Here is a 24,508-nt window from a genome sequence, read left to right on the forward strand (position 1 = left end):
TAACATTTTTTGGGTTTCATTATGGAGAGTTTTCTAGCACTCACCTTCTGAATCCATTGCCCCGAGATGCCACACTCTCTAGGGCCTTCATTTCCTACCTCACTGATGAGTTGATAAGAGCTCTTTTCTTGGATTCTGAACTTTGGAAGATCCTGGCATTTCCTTTCACTGCCGAATGCCAGATGAGGTTGCAGGAACTCTTTGCTTTTATTTGGTTCTTCTGCTTTTATTTCCTTTGCTCAAGAGCACCAGGAAGTATCAGAAACCTATATAGACTCTTAAAAATATGTAGGGGTAGATGTAAGATAAACACCATAAAGCAATAGTATTTTGGCTGCTCTACTCAGGAGGAGGAGCAAACTTCTGTAAGAGTTTTCAGGAACTGAACTGGTAAAGTCTATGGCTCTCAGACTCTTATTTCAGGGACTAATAAACTTTTTATTGTGGTAGTATAATAGTAGACCAAATCTGCTATCAGTATCATTTCAAAGCAAAAGATATTTTAACATCTCAAACTCTAGAAACAATCTTAAAATAAATAATAGTCCTTTAAATTGTATCAACTTAGCTTCATGAAAAACAGATTACATCGTCCATTACATTCAGAAACCCAACTACGAGCTCTGTGCTTACCCACTTGGCATTACTGGAGTCTAATATTTACGTATTTTAAAACATTTAAATTTTAGAGCAATTTTAGATTTACAGAAACATTTCAAAGATAGTACAGAGAGCTCTACATACCTTATAACCAGTTGCTCCTATTATTAACATCTTACATTAGTATGGTACATTTCTCACAATTAATGAATCAATACCATACACTGTCATTACCTAAAAGTCTAGACTTTGTTCAGATTTTCTTAGTTTTTACCTAACGTCCTTTTTCTTTTCCAGGATACCAACTAGGATACCACATTTCATTTATTCGTTATGTCTCTTTAGTCTTCTCTTGGCTCTAACAGTTTCTCAAAATTTCCTTGGTTTTGATATTCTTGAAAGTTCTGAGACATAATGGTTAGGTATTTTGCAGAAGAATCCTCATTTGGGATTTTTGTGATGTTCTTCTCATGATTAGACTAATGTTAGGGATTTTAGGGAGAAATGCCAAGAGGTATACATGCCATTCTCATCACATTAAGGATACATACTACTAACTTATTGTTGATGCTAACCTTGATCACTAGGCTAAGGTGATGTTTATCTGGTTTCTCCACTGACAAGTTAGCTTTTTTCCCCTTTCCATACAGTATTCTTTGTAAGGAAATCACTTTGCATGTATTACTACTCATTACTCTGCTGAGTAGTATTGCATTGTACAAATATACCAATGTGTTTATCTATTCTACTATTGAGGGATACCTGGGCTGTTTCTAGTTGGGGCTATTATGATTAAAGCCGCTATGAATTTTCTTATCAAGTCTTTTTGTGAGTGTGTTTTTATTTCTCTTGGGTAAACACTTAAGTGTAGAATTGCTGGGCTGCTGGGTAGCTGTGTTTTTAGTTTTATAAAACACTACCAGAACTTTTTATAAAGTGGTTGTATCACTTCCAATGTGGCTGCACCACAAAGTATCAATATGAAAGTTCCAGTTGCTTCATATTCTTATGCCCATTTAGTGGTGTCAGAGTTTTAAATTTTAATCATTTCAGTGGATACATTCTGGTATCTCGTGGTTTTTTAATTAGCATTTCCCTAATGACAAGTGATGTTGAGTGATACATCTTTTAAAATAATATATGAATGGAAGGCTGTCTCTGAACAGACTCTTGGTGGGGTAGAAAAGGTCCCCAGTAAAAAACTAAAACTTAGAAGCTGGGGCCTTTCACTTCCAGCCAAGGTGAAGTTAATAGAGAGCAGATGCACTTTTTAATTTTACAGAACTAAAAAACTGAACAAAATACATGAAACAACAGTTTTCAGATACTGAACAGGGAGCACAGGACAGTGATTCCTGAGGGAAAAATAAATTACAAGGTGAATTCTGCTCCAGCTTACTGACTGAAGCGTTCAAGCCACAGCTCTGGGGGGGGAAAAACAAAACAAAAAAACAAAACCTTAAACTGAGCCCAGTTGTCTCCCTGAGTTGTGAGAACCCGGTGAGGCAACTAGAAATCATAGAAGAGTATCAGAAAGGAGAGCTGTAAAGAGAATGAGCTCTAGAGATTGGCAGTTCCTTTACATCTTCAGCTGAGTTCTGATCAATAGATGCATTTGAGGAAATCACGCAATGTTGGGGGAAGAATCACCAGAAAGGAACAGGCACAAAAATCCTTAGGACTCAAAAAGGGGTAGGGATAGTTCCTGTTCCCACCAGCCAAAGTGAGAAAACTTTGCAACACATGGGGCATTGGTGGAATACTCAGAAGAGTATTTCCTCAGTAACGGGTAAAAATTAACACTAAATTAAAAGCTGCTCTCATTTTAAAAGCAAGCCTCAAAGAGTCAAAACTGTCTCCTAGGTTTCCAAGTAACTTAGCCACATTCCAGAACAAAGCTCAGAAATATTTAAAGAAATACAAAAATATCTAGTACCCAACAAGGCAAATTTCAGTGTCTGGCTTCTAGTCCAAGATTTTCAGGAATGCAAACAAGCAAGAAAATATGAACCACAATGAGAAGAAAAATCAATCAACAGGCACAAGGTTCAAAGTGATACAGAAGATGACATTAGTAGACACAGACACTGAGTTAACTGTTATAAATATATTCTATATGTTCAAGAAAGTACAGTATAAACATGTTAAGGAGAGACATGGAGAAAATAAAAATGACCCAAATTGAACCTCTAGAGATAAAAAATACACTGGATGAGTTAAATACCATATTAGACACTGAAAAAAAAAAGTAGTGAACTTCAAGACATAGCAATAAAAACTATCCAAAATGAAACAGAGGGGGGAAAAAGAACTAGAAAAAAATGAACAGGGTATCAATGAGTTGTGGGACAAATTCAACTTTTTTTTAATAACAGACAAAAAATGTTTTATTGTTCTGCAAGCCAGTTAAGTAAGTACAAACACCATACTTCCAAATTCTCAAGTAAAGTGACAAGACCAGAGAGTGGTCTTCCATTAAAATGCTAAAACTGAAATCTACTACTTCTGCCAAGAACTTTAATATTCTCAAGCAGAATCAATACTTTAAAAGGCAAAGAAAACTATTATCAAATTTACTGCATATGTCTGATCATATAATTGAAAAGCCTTTTGTGGCTGACCCAGGTAGTACTATTAATATTTTATGTAACCATCCTAACTTTTAAAGATCTAACACTCTTTTCTTTCAACACTTTCTTCTGCAGAAAAAGCTACCAAAAAATTATTGTAAAATCCAACAGTGCATTGCAACTGTGTTCCTACTTCTTTCCTCAGGATGGAAAAATTAGTCAGTCTTTAACTTGACCTGAGATAAAAACCTAGTGATCTAAGAACCTCAATGAACTCAGTGCAATAAATATAAGAAACTGTAATAAGGACTACCATATTAAAATTGCTAGAGATTAAGCACTTTTCCATGTGCTTTTTTGTTAACTGTGAAGTATCTATATTTCTTGCCCATCCTTTGTTTTGTTTTTTTTAAATCGTTCTTCATTTACCTTGAACATTAGTCCATTGTCTCACATTTTGCAAATATTTTATCAAACTATGACATGTTTATTTTCTTAACAGGTTTTTTGATGAGCAGAAACTTTTAATTTCTTTGAAATTTTATTTGGGCTGGCCAAAAATTTGTTTCGGTTTTTCCATTAACATCTTACAGAAAACCCGAACAAACTTTTTGGCCAGCCCCAATAGCACTAAAATAAACTTTCTGGTTAAAATGGTTTGTGTCCTAAGAAACTTTTGCCTACCCCTAAAAGTATCAAACTATTCTCTTATGACTTCCTCTAAAAACTTTATAGTTTTAGCTTTTACAATGAAAAATATGGTCCCTCCCTCTTGAATTAATTTTTGTGTGTAGTATGAGATAGGGATTGAGGTTCATTTTTCTAAATGTGGATGCCCAATTACTCTAGTGCCAATAGTTGAAATGACTGTTTTCCCCACTGTTGCAATGTTGCTCTTTAAGATTTTACTACTAAATTTAAAAAACTGTTATTAAAATTTTTTAAATAAAATTTTGTTTTTTTCTATAATTCAATTGTTTTTTTTTTTTTTTTGCGGTACGCGGGCCTCTCTGTTGTGGCCTCTCCCATTGTGGAGCACAGGCTCCGGACGCACAGGCTCAGTGGCCATGGCTCACGGGCCCAGCCGCTCTGCGGCATGCGGGATCTTCCCGGACCGGGGCACGAACACATGTCCCCTGCATCGGCAGGCAGACTCTCAACCACTGCGCCACCAGGGAAGCCCTCTATAATTCAATTCTTTCTCTGATGTAGCTATTCCATTTCAACAGACAATTAAGTTGACAGACTATCAAGTTGACAGACTATCAACTTTAGACATCAGCCACTTGTCCAAAACAGGTACACAGACCATCTCCTATAATGATGGAAATTTAAATACGTGGAAAAAAATTACATTTCACGCTCTAAGGAATTGTTAAAAATAGAAAAGACAGAATGAGCTTACACATATAGGGTAAACAAAACACTATTACAATAATTCCTATATCTTATCATTACTACTTACTCAAAGTAGCCCTACTAACACAGTTTCATTTGTTTATTAGTCTTTTGAAATTTCCTATTCATAAGTACAAATTGTTTCACTGTAGAATTACAGAAAGAAAATACATTCCAAACAAACTAAATAGATTTTAAAGCTAATTTTTGTATAGAGCACTATTTTAGAAATATATATCTCCCTCATATTTAATACTTCAGCAATGGGTACTTAATATATTCAAACTGTGCTATATATGTATTTAAATTTTTGATAAGATGTTATTAATCCAAATTCGTCCTCAGCTATGCTACCCTTTGCATAATTACATTTGTGTAACAGATTATCTGACAGATAAAGAACTATGGGTAAAATCTGTCTGCCATATACATATCATATTGTCTGCCAAATGGACATATCTTCAACTCTTTTGCAACCCTTTGAGTCTTTAAAAGTTCTACTGAAATAAAATGTAAAAATGTCCAAATTAAGTTAAAAAGCACTCGACAGAAAAGCTATAAAAAGGAGACTCAAGAGATTATACTTATTGCATATTTTAGTTCATTAGTAAACAAGCAGCATTTAATTCAATGGCTATAATCCTTCCTATACAATGCACCAACTGAAAAGGGGAATATACAATATTGTCCATTTCTTAAAACATTTCTTTAGTGACCTCACACTTAGCAAAGTCCAAGTAATCAGGGCGTTTTGCTGACCAACGAACCACAGTGATATTAGAAGAAACCCTATGATGGTACTCATTTTCTTCAAAACATTATTCAGAAATCATCTTCTCAGTGAGGCTTTCCCTCAATGCTCCGTTTAAAATTTTATCCCTACCCTCCAACTTCATTTTCCCCCTTCCCTGATGCCCCCCCATCCCCTGCCTATTAGATCTTATCACTATCTAACCTATTCCACATGTGATTCATATTCATCATTGCTTAGTGCCTGCATTTGCCCACTAGACTCTAAGCTCCTGGAGAGCAGGGATTTTGATATGTTGTTTACTGCTGTATGTAGGGCAGTTTCTGGAATATTATAGGCACTCAATACATATTTATTAAACAAATAATTGAGTACAAACCAAAATACTCCCGGAGAAAATGTTCTTTGTAAAGTCATTCTCAACTAAAAATAAATAAATGTCCTCTAACTAACATGATCTGTAACCATTCCTGAAGCCAAAAACAGCTATTCATTTTTCTCATGCTAACATAAACACAAATAAATATCAGATTTGGAAATGTATAGCCGTACATTTAATGTAAACTATTTATTTTATTTTACATGTGATAAACCTGAGGTCAATAGTGATGGTAATTCAGTTTTGTTTAATTAGTATCAGTTAACGCCTAGTAAGTGCAAAAAAAACAGATAATTGCAGGAAGAAATGGGATGAGAAGAAATGCTTCCTGATTCTTAGATCAACATTCTTGCCAGAAAATTGTGCTGCTACTTCATTTATAAAATGGGTAGCCTTTTGCCAAATGGGAGAAAGGAGGGGAGTAGCTACGTACAGGGAGTTATAAGGAAAAGGAAAAAAGAAAAAAACAAAAAAAACAACAATAGGATAGAAAAATACAAACTCTCTGAATCATTAAAGATAGGCCCTTCCAATGTAATCTTCTGTAGCTAAAAAGGAGTTCAATGGTAACAAAATAGAATCATATGAACAGGCTATATCTGGTTTTCCTTTTTCTTAGGTACAAAATAAGTAAAGTGTTTACCATTTTAAAGAAGGGAAAGGTTACTAACACAACATTGTAAATCAACTATACGCCAATGAAAATTTTAAAAAAGAAGGGAAAGGTTGACATTAGCTCTTTGATCATCCTTAATGCCCATGTCAGAGTTTTCAGGGCGTATAACCAGCTCATCTATAAACTCAGGGTATAGACATAACGCGACAAATGGGAACTAAAAGATGAGATTGTATGACTATTTGAGACACTGAGTTCAAGCTCTAGGACCATAATCTGATTCTTTAAGCCACCTAAAGCTCTGTGAAGACAAAGGATGATCCACATTCAAAAATCACTTAGTTTTATTTTGCTGAATAGAGCCATATACCACGACAGACCATTTTCAATTATGTGATGGCTCAGAAAGTGTGTATGAATTCAGAGAACGTTGAGACCCCATGCTTTACAATACTGAGAAGTTAATCTTTCATTTGAAAGAATAAATCTATCCAGTGAAGTTCCAATTACAGATTTCATAATGAATTCTACTTATTGCTTCCTGGACCTATCAATTCCATTAATAGATGAATATCTCTTCTGAATCAAAACTCAAGAAGAAATGTCACTATTTTACCAATGATATTTATATTAGAAACAGTAAGACAATGAGCCCACACTGCATGGATGCACTGGTCATTTATGCATAACACTGAAATTCTAGGGAAAATACCAAAGATAATCAAAATGCATGCGGTATTAAGACAAAATTATATGCTTTTCATTTCAGACAAATCAATGGGAGTAGGAAGGAGAATAAGCTCTAATTTTTATAGTGCAATGGGTGGGGGTGGGGGTGGGGGTGGGGGCGGGGGGGTGGGGAGGGCTGGAACCAACAAGTTGTCAAGCAATATTCTACAGATCATAGTAAAAGCAAGATTTTACGGGTTCCTAGTTGACTTGGCAAAAATATAAAATAAAAATAACTGACTTCTGAAGCATTTATACTGACTAAAGCCCAATATAAAAAACAAAAGATCTACTGGCCTAATTTGGGGTATTCAAAAATATTATTTGCAATCATTTTGCAACATATACATGTATCAAAAATCATTATGTTGTACACCTAAAACTAATACAACATTATATATCAATTATATCTCAATTTAAAAAATATTACTTGGTTTACATAAAGTACAAACCCTTTTGCACTTAACATAATTCTTGGTACAAACACAACATGCTTAAATAAAAGTTAGTAGTCGTAACTATCATTCTCTCAAAATTTGCTTTAAAAGGCTAAAAAAACCTAAACCAACTCATCACTTCAGTTAACAAGCAGTTTGTGTAAGTTCATAATATACTTAGGGAGAATTCAAGTTTAAAAAGAGTCAATCAACAGTATTTCAAAAATACGTTATTCCATCCAATAATGAATTCTATTCCTTTCCCTCCATATTACTCCACTATACAATCACTGAAAATCAAAATAATAACTTTAATTATAACTTTCACAGTATAGCTTTTTAATAAGAATGGTTATAAATACCAGGTGAGATTTTTTGCAACTCCAACATGTAAGAACTTTCATAAACAAAATAAATGTCACACTTCACTGTAATCTTGTTATAAGATACTTATTTTAGTGATGCTGATATCTCAAGATATATTTGGAATGCTGCTTTTGGAAATACACATGAACTATCATTCTATATTATATTCACAATTCATTTCAACCAAAGAGTTTTATCCAACTTAAGCATTTACTTTATCACTCAGTCTTATTTAAAATATCATCTATTTTCAAAATATTTAACCTACACCAAAAGACAAGAACTTGCTGTACTGAGATTATTCAAATGAATATGAACCACAAGCCTTCAAAGTAATTCCAAAAGAAGAGTTTCAAAATTGCTTTCAATAGTGACAGTAGCACTGAAACATAATACATAGCCTCTCAAGACAGTTATATGAAAGAATATTTACCAGTAAATTCTATTCATTTGGGAAAAAACCCAACAAAACTGTTTATCTCTTATATTCATTCCCTATGGAAAAAAGCATCCCCAAAATTTACTTTTTTTCCCCATTTCATTTGAATTACTTTAATTTCTGCCCTATAAAGTAAAAACACTACAAATAAAATAAATAAAAAATAAAATACAAACACTACAAATTAAAACAAGTCCTATTTAACATAGGTTTAAATAATACTGGTAAATCTGTCAAAAGGTTCTAATTATTTTTAAATGACAGAAAAAGAATTTTAATTTGGCAGCAACCACCTAAGTATTTATAAAATCGGAAGTACTCTCACACATAGGCAATACAAATAAATCGCTTGCTCAGATGAATTTTCAAAATGTATTTTAATCTCGTTCCAGAAAGAAAGAAAATTTCTAGATACAAATACATCTCATTCAGTCACATTTTAAAATACATTCAGCAACTTAAAATATTATAAGAACCCAATATTTTCATCTTTTATAATCTCAATATATTATATATTTAATATATAATATATATGTACAATACATACAGGTAGTCAGCAGGATTACAAAGTAATTTTTTAAAAGTTTGATCAATATTGATAAATATCTTTAGACTATTAAAAAGAACTATATTTAGGATCATAGAATAAAATAAAATATGGGCAGTCCAAACCTAATGGCAAGACTGCAAATGTTCATGTAGCCAATTATTTTAAAAGATCCCTCAAGTTGGCTAGAATGAATTTTAAAACAATATTCTTGCTACTCTCAAGCAGCAGTACTTGTAGATATTAAGCATGTACAACTCCATTAAATTTAAAATTACTATGCAGCTTTCTTTACTGTAATATACAGTAGCTATTCCTTTCTGTTGGATTTTGCTGTTGTTGCTGTTTGAAGGGTGACTCGCATAGTACCAACAGAAGTGACTTTAGCTTCTTTCCCTCCTCTAAAGCATGGCTCAGTTTGAAGATTGTTCTATAGGCAGCCATTATGAATATTAACAGTACCTTAATACCATTAAGAGCAACCAATCAATAACTGGAGTCATATGAGAAGTTTCAAAGACTGATGGAGGTTTCTGTAAACCAAGGTCATCAGAAGTATTACACTTGTAGATAGCTCTCTCACATCCATTAATACAAGGAGTTAAAATTCCAACACCACAGTATAGCAGTTAACAATCTATTCTATAATTTTAAATATTAATACCATTAATCCACCCTGAGAATACAGAGGAAGTATTTGAAACAAGATATTCTGATATGGTTTTCCTTCCTTTGTATTTGCTTTCTTCTGGTTTTTGTCAGACCTTCAAGGTACGAGTATCTGAATTCAGAGTGTGACTTCGATATCCTTTTTTGTTAACTGAGATTCACGCCACAGTGAGATACTGGTGATAGAAAAGCCCAAAAAGGCTTGTAGAAAAGAGACAAGCAGCAATCCACCAGGTCAGAAAAGACAGAAGTCCTCGAAAAAGCAGAGGAGTGAAAATGTTTTTTAAGCTGCTCAGTGCCACTGTTATTTGTGTAACAGTTACCTTCATCTTCCCATCAGCAGATGGTAATTCAGAGTAAACAGAATTGGAGGGTGGACTATTATCCACTGGCAAGGTAGAGATAGATTCTGGATAAATCCCCCAGGAATGATTACCTAGAAAATTCAAGACGCAAATAAAACGTGAAAAGTAATTCCAAAGCTCGTTATTTAGAAAAAATAAATTCTTTAACTTATATTTAAAATTAAGAACAAAAAGTTTAGTGGCACAACAAATTATTCAATGTTGAAAATAAAGTAAAATAATAATCTTTCTACACACCTGGGGAAAATTCACTTAACTTGACCAGATTATAATCTAACCTTATCAGTAGAGGTGCACATAAAAGCTAAAATCTAATTTACTTTTAATTAACTGCACTAAAATCTGGTAAAATAACAAAAACTTTTTTTTTCTTGTATAATCTATGAATCAACTACCTCTAATGGAGTGACAAGGACAGACTCTATAACTTCTTAGAATCTTTTCTACCTCTAGAATATCAGAATAAATTCTTTCTCAGAAACTCTCTCTGATGTCAATGTGAGAGATTATTAATAGCTTCCAGAAATATTTTTATCATATACTTTCCTATTTTGGATAGAAGATGTGTCACAGAATTTACAACTGAGCTACTCTTTTATGTTCCATAGAGTCCTGAAGGACATTTACATCTATCACAGTTCTACTAAAGCATCTATAAGCCCACCCAATAATGCTTTTAGTTCCTTTGGCTTCTAAACCCCCAACACTGGCAGACTGCCTGACCTAAGCAAAGAAATGATCAATACAACAATAGATTCTTGAGTAACACCACAGATGGGCTGGATTGCTTAGTGAACAGACTTACAGAAGAACTTTGTTCTGCCACTGAGAAATCTTTACTCTATCAACGTAAGTTATCTGAAGCAGAACTCACCAAAGGGTTCTGTAATTCATAAGTTTACAAGTACCTTGTAATAATTTAAATGTTATGCACTAACAAAATCTTAAATCACTCTCTTACAACATAAAATATTAAGACAAAAAGTGCTCACTCCAGTTACTCAGAATTAACCTTTAGCAAACAATTCTTTTAACATTATAAAACGATATGGGCCTGAATTTTCAAAATCAAGATGATCAATCAATGAATCAACTTCCACAGCTTAAAATTTCATATGTTTCCTCTTAAAATTTTTAAAGAGAAAAACAATTTTAAGAGGATTATTTCTTTGTAGGTAACAAAAAGCATTATTAACTGTAGGTAGAAAGTAAAGCAACAAGTTTCCCAGTTGTCAGGGTATGCCTACCTAGAGTTTTCAAAAGCAGGGTTGTGTGAAGCAGCATGACCAGAGGAGCCACATACTGCAGTGCAATGACACAAAGGTAATAAAAGACTCGAGCGACCTGCAACCAACAACATTCTTAAGTTTCTAACACGGTTGACATGTTATGAATGAATTAAACTTTCATATAATTGTCAAACTGAATTGCTTAAGAGATGAATAATCCTTTCATGAGAAGAAAGCTAAATGGTAATAAATTTGTACTTCATTATAAATGCCACCAGACTGACTTCAGAAAGGCTCAGTTCGAAGGTTCTTTAAAATGTGAAAATATTAAAATAAATTCCTTAAAAATATTTCTTAAGTGATTAATACAAATTGGAGAAACAAAACCACTAAAATTCAAATTGCTTATATTCACTTACTATTTCACATATAAAACAAAATGCTAAAATCTCTAAAGACAGACACCTAAAATATCAAACTAAATAACAATAACACTCATATATGAGCATAAATAAAAACATTAATCCCCATTTATATTCGACTGAGGTAAAACTACAAAGTATGAAAATACATGAAAGGTAAAACATAAAAAAAGTTGTTTGAATCTTGATAGATACTTCTTACAATGAAATTTCGAGATTAAAAAACAGAGGCCCCAACACCACATTTCTTCAAAAAGACACGATCAGGTTATAGGTCCAGTCCATTATAATGGTGGATGGATTCCTAGCACCTTCCTTCTCTGGAATCCCCATTAAGTTAAATTTTATGCTTCATGTTCAAGTACTTGGAATAATGTTAAAAGGAATACATTTAGTCACTAAAACTAATATTTCCTACTCTTTAAGTCATAAAGGCTATACAATATATTGTGATGTCTTTCAAATCAATTAGGGGAGTCCCATTTACCAAAAGTAGATATACCACAGCTTTGCAACCCAAACTGTATGATACTTAATGTACTTAAGGCAAGAAGGGAATTGAAATCCTTTCTTCACCTAGCACCAAAATCAGATCAAAGTCTCTGACATGTCAGTTTAAGATTATCCCATCTATTTATAGTCATTTACAACTCAGTATTTGCTATTTTTCATTTTGACTGCAGTATAAAACTTACCATTTTCTGAAGCTCAACCGTGCTTATTCGCCCTGCTTCTTTCTTCATCTGATCCACACATTTCTGGGCTAAGTTTAAGTAAGCTTGCAGGTGACTACGCATCATGGCCAACCGCAAAGCACACAGCAGGATTATTAACCAGAGTCGCAGAGTATCGAATGTAGCTTCTGTCATTCTACAGATCAAAAAGTTGATATGGTGCTCTCAAAGACCAAAATATGCTAGCATGCTAGTTATATGTGTTAATGTTCATCATTTAAGATATAGGGAAATCTAGACTTAGCTACAGATAGAGATATAAAAAGTATCCCACTCTACCACAGACTTACCTGCATGATACTTTCACTTGCTTAACAGATAAATGTATCATGAAATAAAACAGTACGAGATAAATCTAGCAGAACAAAGTAGAGCAACACTTGGGATTCTTTTCTCTAACTACGCTCCTCCATGGGGGGGAAAAACGGCTATAAAACGAAAAGGGAAGTTGGGTGCTCTTAAACTGGAGACTATGAGAAAGAAGGAAGGAAACCAGAGGAGCTTGCGGAACTATCAAGTTATCAACCCATCTATTTCTGGCTAGAGTTTTGTTTGGTTATATAAATACCTGAGTAGGATCTTTCACTCTGCTGAATTCCTGATTGGGATCAAGAATTCTGATATACTGACAAAATCAGATGTTCCCTAAAGGACTTTAGAAAGAAGAGGTAAATTCTGATGTCCTTTTGGGGTCCACAGTTTCTGCTTTGATAAAAGATAACATTGTAATTTGAAAATAATGCCTACCCCATGCCTGACTCTATTCAAAGCTCTAGCACACATCAGGCGCTTAATATGTGACTGTTGAAATGTGTGAAATGTGTGATCTGCCAGACAGGATCTGGAATTTATAGGCGTCTCCCCCAAATTCTTAAGACCATGAGGGGAGTATGGATGGCTATAAAGAAGACCAAGTGGAAAAAGATAAAAAACCTTACAACACTTTGCTCCAAAATAGGCTCCATTATCACCCCTTCCTTCTGTCCAGTGTAAGCACCTAGGAAAGGGACTAAAACTACAATATAGAAGTTGCCTGTGGAAATAAAGTTGAAGAACAGTACAGGAAACAGAAAAGGCAGAGAAGATGTGAAAGTGTATAGTTTGGTTTGAACTACTTATGAAGTGGAGGGAAAATAGGGATGGAACAAAGGCTTTATTATGTATGTTCTCTTTTGGTTTCCTTTTTACAAGGTCATGAGTGAACATGGACATAAAGCTCCAATAGAGATGTACTGTTGGTTAGGAAGCATAAAGGCATAACTTTTTTTTTTTTTTTTTTTTTTTTTTTTTTGCGGTACGCGGGCCTCTCACTGTTGTGGCCTCTCCCGTTGCAGAGCACAGGCTCCGGACGCACAGGCTCACGGCCATGGCTCACGGGCCCAGCCGCTCCGTGGCATGTGGGACCTTCCCGGACCGGGGCACGAACCCGTGTCCCCTGCATCGGCAGGTGGACTTTCAACCACTGCGCCACCAGGGAAGCCCAAGGCATAACTTTTTATCAATACATTTACACTGTAATGAACAATGAGATTAAGGTATCAGTCATGTGAGACTGACAGTACACAAAAGTCAAGACCATCCACAGCCTTGAACCTTTCCAGGGGCTTACAGACAATACTGTGCTCCCTGGTGTGGTACAACCAGGAGGCTTGACTGGCAGTATTCTGAAGACAGCTATTACGCATGCTTTGAGGGAGACAGATAACAGGAATGAAGTGAATGGTATAAGGCAGTGAATCAAAACATATCTGCTCTGTTTATGAGGAGTTCAGGATTTAGATAACAGTCCCTAATTAAATAGTACTGCTAACTCAGATTATTTAACCAACTTCATAAGGATTTGGTAAGTTGAAATGATGGGGTATCTCAAGAAAGAGTCTGAGCTGGGACAAAATATACAGGTAAAGAACAGGCAGAAGAAATTTCTCCAAATTCCTGAAGCCATTCTAGGGTTCACCACATATGTTCTCTTCTGGTTTTCTTCTCACAAGGTTACACACATATGGACTCTGCTTGCTCACATTTTATTTTTTTGATGCCGAAGCAGAACACATGGGTGGATGAGTTTAAATATATTTCCAGATTGAAACTGCATTCTATCCATTTTTGCTTCTGACTACAAATAAAGGCCTTTAACAAACCATTTAATCCACATGACAGACGAAGAACCTGGGATGACGGGCAGCCATTTCTAACATGGACTTTGGAGTTTAAACAAAAATTAAAAATCACCTGTCTAATCACTTAATGTAATGATCTGACAAATAAAAAAAGAATAAAATGGAGCAGAGATATGACTGTAATTCTGTTTCATTTATGAAGGTCAGAAAAGGGAATGGGACAAAGGAAATAAAGCTATAGGAAGAGGACTCTAGGTCTTCATGTGCAACAAAATTTTTCCTGTTAATTTAACATACCAAGGGGAAAATTCCTTCTTCCTACTTCCTTTAAGCATAGTATTCACTACTAATCTGTACATAGTTTTGTAGGCTACAAGTGGGGAAATGAATATTGGTATAACTACTAAATGCTTTACATACACCAGATCTGGCTGAATAACCTTAGCCAAATTATTTAACCTCTGAGTCTGTTATTTCATCTATAAAATGGAATGAGAACAGCGATCATAAATAGAGAATTACTGTAAGAATGAATGAGATAAAATATGTAAAATATCAATACCCAGCATAATAACTGGTATATGTCACAAATGCTAGTTTCCTTGTTTTCTTAATTAAACTAAGGCAAATATAAAATCAGAAAACATAATTACAGAAGTATAAAATCCAACTTCCATGATCACACTTCAAGGAAGGACTAGGAATGCTTTCAGCATCAAAGATGTGGGTTAAAAGTTTATCTGAGATTTGGTCTGGAACCCTACGATCCTTGGGATTACTTTTAAATACTCAGTGAACCTGTCAAGTTAAAATTACCATTAAAGCTTACTTGTGTGGGGGAAAAAATGTTATGACTTCAATGTATACTTTCTTAGTTCAATAAGATTAGGTGTTAAAAAAAAAATCATGGTCATCACCGATTCTACACTTCAAGGCAAATTTGTACCAGGATCTAAAAGAAATACATAATATAAAATGCATACTGTGGAATCATTGACTAGTCAAGATTTTCTATTTTAATTTTGATGAGGCAAAGCAGTGAAAGGAACATTTATTAAGCACTTACTTCCAGCTGGTTGCATTACATGTATTCTTTCATTTAATTCCAATGATAACCTTGTGAGGTGGATACTATTATCTTCATTTTCCAGATGGGGAAACAGAGGTTCAGTGAAGTAAAATAATCTCCCTCAAATGACAGTTTTAGTGAGGATCAGAACTGGGGTTTGAACCAGCTCTGCCTGAATCTTTTTATTACTCTAACATAGTTCCATAAGGCTAATGAGTTAACATATCAAGTATAGTTATTAATGCCTTTTAATAAATTGTTTCTATGTTACCTTCTTCTGTTAAAATACAGTTGTCTAATTGGGGAAATACGACCTAATATTTGATTAAAATGTTAAGGTTTTATTTTTAATTTTAATAGCTATGATGATAATATTGTCATGTAGAAAAATATCCTTATTTTTTAGAGATGCATACTAAAGTTCTTAGGGGTAAAAATGTTATGCCTCTAATTTACTTGCAAAACTACTTCATCAAAAAACAAAGCAAAAAACAGTGAAGCAAATATGGAAAATGTTAACAACTCTTAAGGGGCTAAATATATGAATTTCCATTTATACTACTCATTTTTTCCTCCATAATTTTCACAATTAAGAAAACAGTAGGAGAAATGTAGTGTCTTAAAAAAAGCAGAAAAACTTACAACTGTACAAGATAATATTAGTGCAGAGTAATAATCATCCAAAACCATTAATGAAGATCACAAAAGGTAAAATGATGACCTATAGTTTCTATTTTATAATATATTTTTAAACATTTCTATTAATGTTTTAAAAATAGTGTCCTAATGTTATCATTAAAAAATGTGAACACAGTAAATAACATTTTAGAAAAGTTTTGATTATATAATGAAATAAAAATTAGCCCCCAAATACCCATACTTACAAAGGGACACTTTCTTTACCCAATGGTGGGTTCATAATGTAGTCTTTGGTGATTGGTTTTACCCAGAGCAGAACCATAAATAAAGGTGCCAAGAAGTTGATATGAAGTAATGTTCTGAAAGTATTTAAGAAATAAACATAAAAATCCAGAAACAAAATACACTAATAAACTACAGAACCTTGGGACTTAAAAAATGAAGGTAGGAACTTATTTTCAGTATTCTATATTAAGGTACTATTGTCACCATTATTTTATATTTATCACTACTACTTAACACTGATTTGAGCCCTTGTAAAAATACCTCATTATTTTAATTGTTCAGAAGAGAACATTCAGATTGAGGAAAGTTAAATGACTTGCTCATGGCAATATTACAGGTTAGAAGGAGATCTAGCACTAAAATCTAAATCTGTTCACTCCTATTCTAGTGTTCTTTAACAATCTCCTACTGTATCCCTGATTTAATACACTGGTACTTAAATGATTCTCTAACTTTGCACAATCAATGAATCCAATGGATTTTCAGTATAGGAGTCATCTTTTGATACTTTTCAGTCCAGCTAAAACAAAGTGCCTTCTCATTATTTACAAGTAAGAGACAGTGATTAGCAAGGTCCATAACACTAGAAGGCATATGGCAGACGGAAGCTACTGCAGCAACTTACTTATAAATGAGGAAACTTTCAATATGTAATGAACATGTAAAAGGTCTTAATTACATTGTTAAAATCATAAATGACTCACATTTTTATTTCTTCCTGAAGCATTATGAACATACCTGAAATTAATTTCCCTATCCTATAAAAACCAAGGACATTTATATTTCTCCTACAAGGCAAAATACCCAATACAGCAAAAGGTTTCAGGTGTGAGATGTAATGTCATTGTTAATTGTTGTCCCAAGTTTGTATCCTACAGAGATAGATGACTGGTAAAGACTGTCTTTATTTCAGAAAGACAAAATTCTTCAGACTATTTTATTACCATGTACTGCTTTTATTACCAACCATGCTGGGGGAGCTAAACTGGAGGGTTTAAAATACACACACACACACACACACACACACACACACAAAAATACCACTACAGTGCAAGTGATTTATGTGAGCAAATGGCCAGATCAGGAAACCATGAACACCTGACAGGGAGAGGTGGAACTCTGGTTCTAAGCTCTGGCACTAAAACAAGTACTACTGCCTGGCCATGGGGGTAAAGAGAATGCTGCTCTTTGTGCCAGTCATGCTGTTCTCACAACAAAACTAGCTTCCCACACCCTGTATCCGGGCAGGTGTGTGTGTGTGTGTGTGTGTGTGTGGCAGGGGGGCGTGGGGTTGGGGAGTTTGCAATACACTGCATCCGGGCAGGTGTGTGTGTGTGTGTGTGTGTGTGTGTGTGTGTGTGTGGCAGGGGGGCGTGGGGTTGGGGAGTTTGCAATACACTGCATCTGGGCAAGTGTGTGTGTGTGTGTGTGTGTGTGTGTGTGTGTGTGTGGCAGGGGGGCGTGGGGTTGGGGAGTTTGCAATACACTGCATCTGGGCAGGTGTGTGTGGGGGGGCGGGGGGGCGTGGGGTTGGGGAGTTTGCAATACACTGCATCCGGGCAGGTGTGTGAGTGAGTGAGTGAGTGAGTGAGTGAGTGAGTGAGTGTGTGTGTGTGTGTGTGTGTGTGTGTGTGTGTGTGTGGCGGGGGGGCGTGGGGTTGGGGAGTTTGCAATACACTGAAAATAAAACTCCAAATTCCCAAAGGGAAAAATCTTAAGAAGCCACATTTTACTGAGAAGGAAACTAAAATGTGCCCCCATCCCCAACCCCAAACCACCACTAAATGCTTTAAATGTTTTTATAAAGTGATTCTTTCATCCCACAGCCTGGGTAAATCATCGGGTGCAGGGGAAGAAAGCAGCAGTATTAGGTATGCAGTGTTGCTAGGGAACACTCTAGTATCAAGGAGCAGCCCACAGCGGTTTCAGTAGCTGGTGAAGGGCTCCCCTCCACCCACTCTTTCAGCTTATTTAAATCATAACACTGGGGTTAGTGGACTGAAGTGTGTGTGTAGAGAGGAGGGGGAGAATCAGGTTTTGTTTTAAAAGGAGCCATTAGAGAGACGGATGGTGGGAGAAAGGCAGGATGTAGCCAACAGCATGCTGAGTAAAAGGAGTGGAAAAAAGGGATGAAGGAGTATGTACTGGGAGGTGAGAATAAATAAATACACACACAAAGCAAATAAAGAAAAATGGAGGTAAGGAAAAACACAAAAAACTTTCAAAATTAAAATAAAGGAAAATGACATAGGTAAGAGATAAGAATGTGAAAAGACTAGAGAATCAGCATCATTAAATATCGGCTTTTAAAGAGCAGAAATGTTAGGAAATATGATTACTCAGAGAAACTTAATGACTATAAATACATATATCAAAATGGAATATTCTCAACTTAGGCTTCTACTGCAAAACAAAAAGAGGACTTGGAAATTTGGATCTGGATATGAAATGAAGATAAAAATCTGTCACTCTGCCAAGGTGTCCACACCACCAACAACAAAAAATCTGTGACAACCACAAATAAGATAGTAAATGGGCTCTGAACAATATGCAGAGATTCGAATACGATTTCTCCATTTGAAAACTAAAATAGTAATCTATGATATTTAACACTGTACGGTATTAGCCATCCCGAACTAAAATAATCTTGCAAACAGATCAATAATATAAGGAAAACAAACATTCCTTATGTATACAGATTTACTTTCAAAACATTTTTAAATAGAATACTTTAAATAAAAAATATTAAATTATTTAAATAAAATTATATGAAATTTAAATAAGTATTTTTAACTTAAAAATTCTGATTTAAAGAAATTTCCATAGATCCTTAGATTAGTGGCAGAGATCATAATATCATAAACATTCATCTTTGAGTTCAAAAGAACTAACATAAATACTGATATTTCCATTTTAACAGATAAAAGAGAAATTTAATAATTTAGTGGGGTTTTTTTACATAGGACTTAAAATTTAGAAGTGAATGAAAGAAGCTTGCTTATAGTAGAAAGAGGAAGAAGTGTGACATCAAATGATTATTAATTTTCAATACAATAATTTATGATTTCATTACAATAATATACCTTCATTAAGATGAAAAACATATATTTATCTGCATGTGCTTATGTACATTTTCCGCTTACTGTGTAATTTTTTCTGTTGCCAAATTCAGGGCATCCAGATGCATTTGAGCCAGCCGTAATCCAGGAAATGTCAAAAAAGCCCCAATGAGCGAACAGAAAATAGCCAGGAAAAATTTGAAAGTAAGTTTTGAAACAGGACCCCTAAAAATAAAATTTTTAAAAAAGCTGATAAACTTTTGAAGTTAACTTTCTAGAAATTTCCATTCTTCTAATCAATTACTTTACAAACCACAATAATAACAGTAATACAAACAAAGTAAACTCCTACAAAAAGACTGCTCTTATTCAATCATCCATAAAGGATTTTGATGAAGTATAAAGTAAATCAGACATCTCTTAAGCCACAGTTTTAACAATCTAACCTACATGTTCAACATAGAAAATAACATGCGATTCATAAATTTCATTTAATCTCTAGTAGAAGAGGAATTAAGTTAAATAAGAGCAAATTCAAATGAGAATTCTATAAAAGATACTTTATACAAATGTAAAAAACATGAGTAAGAATATTGCTAAAAAAGAGACAGTCCTACTTAAAAAAGAACTCCTTTCACTGATTAAAAACAAAGAACCACTTATAGTAAATGCTATTTTACCAAAAATGGAAAAAATTAAATCCGAATAATAATTTAAAACTTACTGAGATTCTAAACCTTGCTTTTCGAGAAACTGCATCGCACTGTCTGAAAAATTTGTAAACCCTGTAGGGGGAAAAAATTTACTCTTATCATAGGGGTAACACAGAATCTTTGGAAATAAAATGCTAGAAAACAGAACATCTTAAATTTTGAAATGATGAGCATAGCTCTTTCATGTGCTAATTAGTATGTCATAATGCAATAAAATTTAGTTATTAGGAGAAATAGTCTTTGAAAACATCCCTTTGATATTTGTACATTCCATGAGTATGCATAAAATTTGCATCTTTATCTGTGTGCATCTTTATCTAACATTAGCATTGGTGAAACTTATTTAACTTTAAGGAAAAAATGGGGAGGGAACAGCATTTTTGGAAAAAGGTAGCAAAAGCTTAGCTAAAAAAATAAACAAAAAAAAGATCTTAAGAATAATAAAGGTTAATTATTTAGAACATTACAGAACATATGCCTCAAACCTAATTTTAAAAACTTAACAGATATGAAATTATTACCTGTTTCGAGTCCAAATTCCAGATAGTTTTCTGTTACAATCAAGACTGCCATTGCTTTCACAAAGAAAAAAAATCCAAAGGTAACACAGACTGATCTTTCACCACCATCTTCTACTTTAAAATAGTGTGTAGTTAATGAAAATAGAACTTTGCTGCAGAAGGAAAAGTTCAGGAAAAACCACAAATAACTTTGTGGAACTTAAACACAACCATCTTTACAGGGCCTGAACTCCAATAAAATTTGACTACAACATTCATTTTGATGCTACAACATGCTTATCTACAAAGTGCCGTTTGGAAGTAAGTGAAAAACTAATGAAAATCTGAATAGTCTTCCAGAAAATAAGACATAAAAACAAAGCAAATCTAAGTGAAGTTTATAACATTTTTAAATTAATAAAAAGTGTACATACATATACTAAGCTGTAATTAGGGAAAGAATGTATTTCTACTTTATCTAACTCAAATTTACTAGGAGGTTATTACAATAATTTTATGAAATAGGTTCTCAGTGAAACTATTATGAAATAGTTCTCAGAAAAGCCAAGGTACCAGTTATCTTAGGGAACTACCTTTTATTGGGTATATTTGTCAAGTAGTTTATATTTAGAATTAAACACACATCATAGGAATCATCTGTAAATCATCCACTAATTCAAAATTTGAGAATTACTAATAGCCAATGTGTAAGCTGTGGCACAAAAACTAAATAAGCATCTGGGATCAGCATTTCACAGTATGATAAAACATAATACTTTAAACAAGTTCCTGTTGAGTACTCAAAAACAACCAAAGGCTCAACATGCTCACCTATTTTTAAATATTTAAATTTTATATGAAAGTACTAAAGAGACTATTTTATCTGAGCCTTTCCCCCCTTAGTAATTAATCAAATCAAGAGCAAATCAGTGGATGATCCATAGCTAGAATCCAGATTTCCATTATACCAAATTGTTCTCCTTGAAAGCATAAACCCACCAAACAAAATAAGGTGCTTGGCCAAAAAAATCTAGAAAAGCAACTTTTACATTAATTATATATCAAGCATAGGAAATAACAGCAGCTGTCATTTAGTACTTGCCAAGTGCTAAGCATTACCAATTAACTCATTTCATCCTTACATTAGCCAACTATTATCATTACTTTTCCAGACTTTAAAAAACTATGGCACAGATAGGTTAAATAGCTTGCTCAAGATCACACAGCTAGATCAGAGGCAGTTGGGATTTAAATCTAGGCAGTCTGGATCCAGAGTATGTTCAGCTAACAACTTAGTATACTGCCTCTAAGATACTGTATACAGCACCTAAGCTATGTGGTAGTTAGCAGCAACACATGAAATCATTTTCAAAATAGAGCTGCCTTGACAGAAGTAAATAGTTCAAACATCCTCACAATCAGAAGTATTCTTTTTTTTTTTTTTTTTGCGGTACGCAGGCCTCTCACTGTTGTGGCATCTCCCGTTGCAGAGCACAGGCTCCGGACGCGCAGGCTCAGCGGCCATGGCTCACCGGCGCAGCCGCTCCGCGGCACGTGGGATCTTCCCGGACCGGGGCACGAACCCGTGTCCCCTGCAGCGGCAGGTGGACTCTCAACCACTGCGCCACCAGGGAAGCCCAGAAGTATTCTTATTAAGGAATGGATGGGCAAGGATAAGGACGCTCGTCCTTGCTCTTTAAAAGGAAGATGTCCTTTGCTGCCTATTTAAAATATGCTAATATAGTTATTACCCAGTCTCTATTAAGATCCTACCTAGGATACTGGATATTAACGTAGAGTCCCAGCTGCTCTAAAGCTTACGGGCACCTACCCTAAGTAAGCCAACATGAAGGTAATACAGACAGATGACTTTCTTGCATCTTTCAAATGCAACTTGAAATAAATCTCTACTAGAATGTAAACTCCATATCAAGGATTCTTGTCTCTTGCGCACTAGTTAGAGCACCAAAAGAAGTGCCTGGCACATAGTAGGTACTCAAACAATCAGTGAACAAATTTTGCCATAGAAATAATGTTTTACATGGTAGTTTAGGTAACCTGAAACTATTAATTCTATGCTTTAACGGTAAATAGACCTTTTGAAGAATGAGATAAAAACAATTCTTTCTCTGGGATAAGATACTCAAAGTAAAAAAATAATATAGAAAAAGTTTTAATCTAAGATCTGTTTTTATCAGCGGTAATAACAAAAATAAAAATTATTTACCACTCAGGGTTATAAATTTAAAGGATGTTCTAAGTTTTATAAAGGCTTAGGCTTTGTTTTCTTAAGGCTTATTTAGAAGATAGTTCCCTCTTTTAAATGTCAAAAAATAAAATGAAGTATAAGAATAGCTCTTTTTTATCCACCTATTCCTGGGGCAACGAGGCCCTCAGAAGTGTGTGATGGGAAGTGTCTTTATTAACCTCCTTTAGTCAAGCACCTCATTTTTCAATGAGTATCATCCCCCTTCCTGACTTTCACTGTTCTCACCTCAATTAATCCCACTCTAGCTAATCTCCCTTTCACACAAACCTCTCTGCTCTTTCTCAAATTCCATGATTCAAGATAAATACTCGCTAAAATTTATTTTCCTAATTACTTACTAGCAATAGAATTATTTTCTTTGGAAAAAAATGTGGTCTTGTGTGCTAATTATAGATCAAATGAACTTTCATGGGCTAATCTGAAAGGAGATGCCATTTATAGCATTATTTCTCTAAAAAGAAGATTATTTTATTTCCAAGCATTTCAGAATAAAATCTACATGCAAGGTGAAGGTACAATCTAAAAATTGCTGTATTAGGAATTTATTTCAACTTCTTAATATATTTCTTTACAGACCACTATAATATTACTTATAATGCTACATTCTATAAATTAAGTACCTGATTTCCTTTTAAGACAAACAAAACCAGATCATGAAAAGCTAGATGATACCCTATTAAGTTTTTGATTAAAAAGACCTCTGCATGTTTTCATATTTTCTATAACAAATACATGCTTTAGGATCCATATAACCAGAAATACTATAGAACTTAGGCATACACCTGAAGACATTTACCAGGCATGTTACTTTCATTCTAAATGTCTTCTTAAATCAACTATACTCCAATGACAATATTTTAAAAATCAGTACCTTTGTTATTACGTTTAGAGAGAACTATCTTTTTTAAGAGATTTGGAAATTAAAAATCCATATAGTTGGGGCTTCCCTGGTGACACAGTGGTTAAGAATCCACCTGCCAATGCAGGGGACACGGGTTCGAGCCCTGGCCCGGGAAGATCCCACATGCCATGGAGCAACTAAGACCATGCGCCACAACTACTGAGCCTGTGCTCTAGAGCCCACAAGCCACAACTACTGAGCCCACGAGCCTAGAGCCCATGCTCCTCAACAAGAGAAGCCCCCACAATGAGAAGCCTGCGCACCACAACGAAGAGTAGCCCCCGCTCGCTGCAACCAGAGAAAGCCCGCGCACAGCAACGAAGACCCAACACAGCCAAAAATAAATTAAATTTTTAAAAAATCCATATAGTTGAAAAAAATAAAAATGAATGTCTTCTTATATTCACCATAACTCAGGTTACACAGTCAAGTATTTGAACAAATTACTTCTTTTTTAATTAATTTTTTTATTGGAGTATAGTTGATTTACAATGTGTCTTTCAGGTGTACAGCAAAGTGAGTTATACATATATCCACTCTTTTTTAGATTCTATTCCCATATAGGTCATTACAGAGTACTGAATAGAGTTCCCTGTGCTATGCAGTATGTTCTTATTAACAAATTACTGCTCTAATGTAAAAATTAAAACTAATAAACACGGAAATGCCACTGGTTTACATTATTTCCTCCACCAAATATTC

At 34.4% G+C, this 24,508-nt stretch overlaps 1 protein-coding gene across 9 annotated transcripts in view; it reads right to left on the reverse strand.

The window, feature by feature from the left end:
• Nucleotides 1–8,643: 8,643 nt before the first annotated feature.
• Nucleotides 8,644–24,508, reverse strand: part of TMEM161B (transmembrane protein 161B) — a 69,514-nt gene continuing 53,649 nt past the window's right edge. For 7 of the 9 annotated variants that reach the window (XM_067731185.1, XM_067731183.1, XM_067731190.1 and 4 more), the window contains 7 exons: nucleotides 20,658–20,809; nucleotides 20,148–20,208; nucleotides 19,508–19,648; nucleotides 16,325–16,438; nucleotides 12,213–12,387; nucleotides 11,114–11,210; nucleotides 8,644–9,937 (listed from right to left, as the gene is read on the reverse strand). In XM_067731185.1, coding sequence (XP_067587286.1) covers nucleotides 9,660–9,937; nucleotides 11,114–11,210; nucleotides 12,213–12,387; nucleotides 16,325–16,438; nucleotides 19,508–19,648; nucleotides 20,148–20,208; nucleotides 20,658–20,809 — 1,018 coding nt within the window. In that variant the 3' untranslated portion in view covers nucleotides 8,644–9,659. The remainder of the gene's footprint in view (nucleotides 9,938–11,113; nucleotides 11,211–12,212; nucleotides 12,388–16,324; nucleotides 16,439–19,507; nucleotides 19,649–20,147; nucleotides 20,209–20,657; nucleotides 20,810–24,508) is intronic. The other 2 variants (XM_067731191.1, XM_067731184.1) reach the window with 2 other exon arrangements.

Source organism: Pseudorca crassidens, chromosome 3 (genome assembly GCF_039906515.1).
Source record: "Pseudorca crassidens isolate mPseCra1 chromosome 3, mPseCra1.hap1, whole genome shotgun sequence".
NCBI lineage: Eukaryota > Metazoa > Chordata > Mammalia > Artiodactyla > Delphinidae > Pseudorca > Pseudorca crassidens.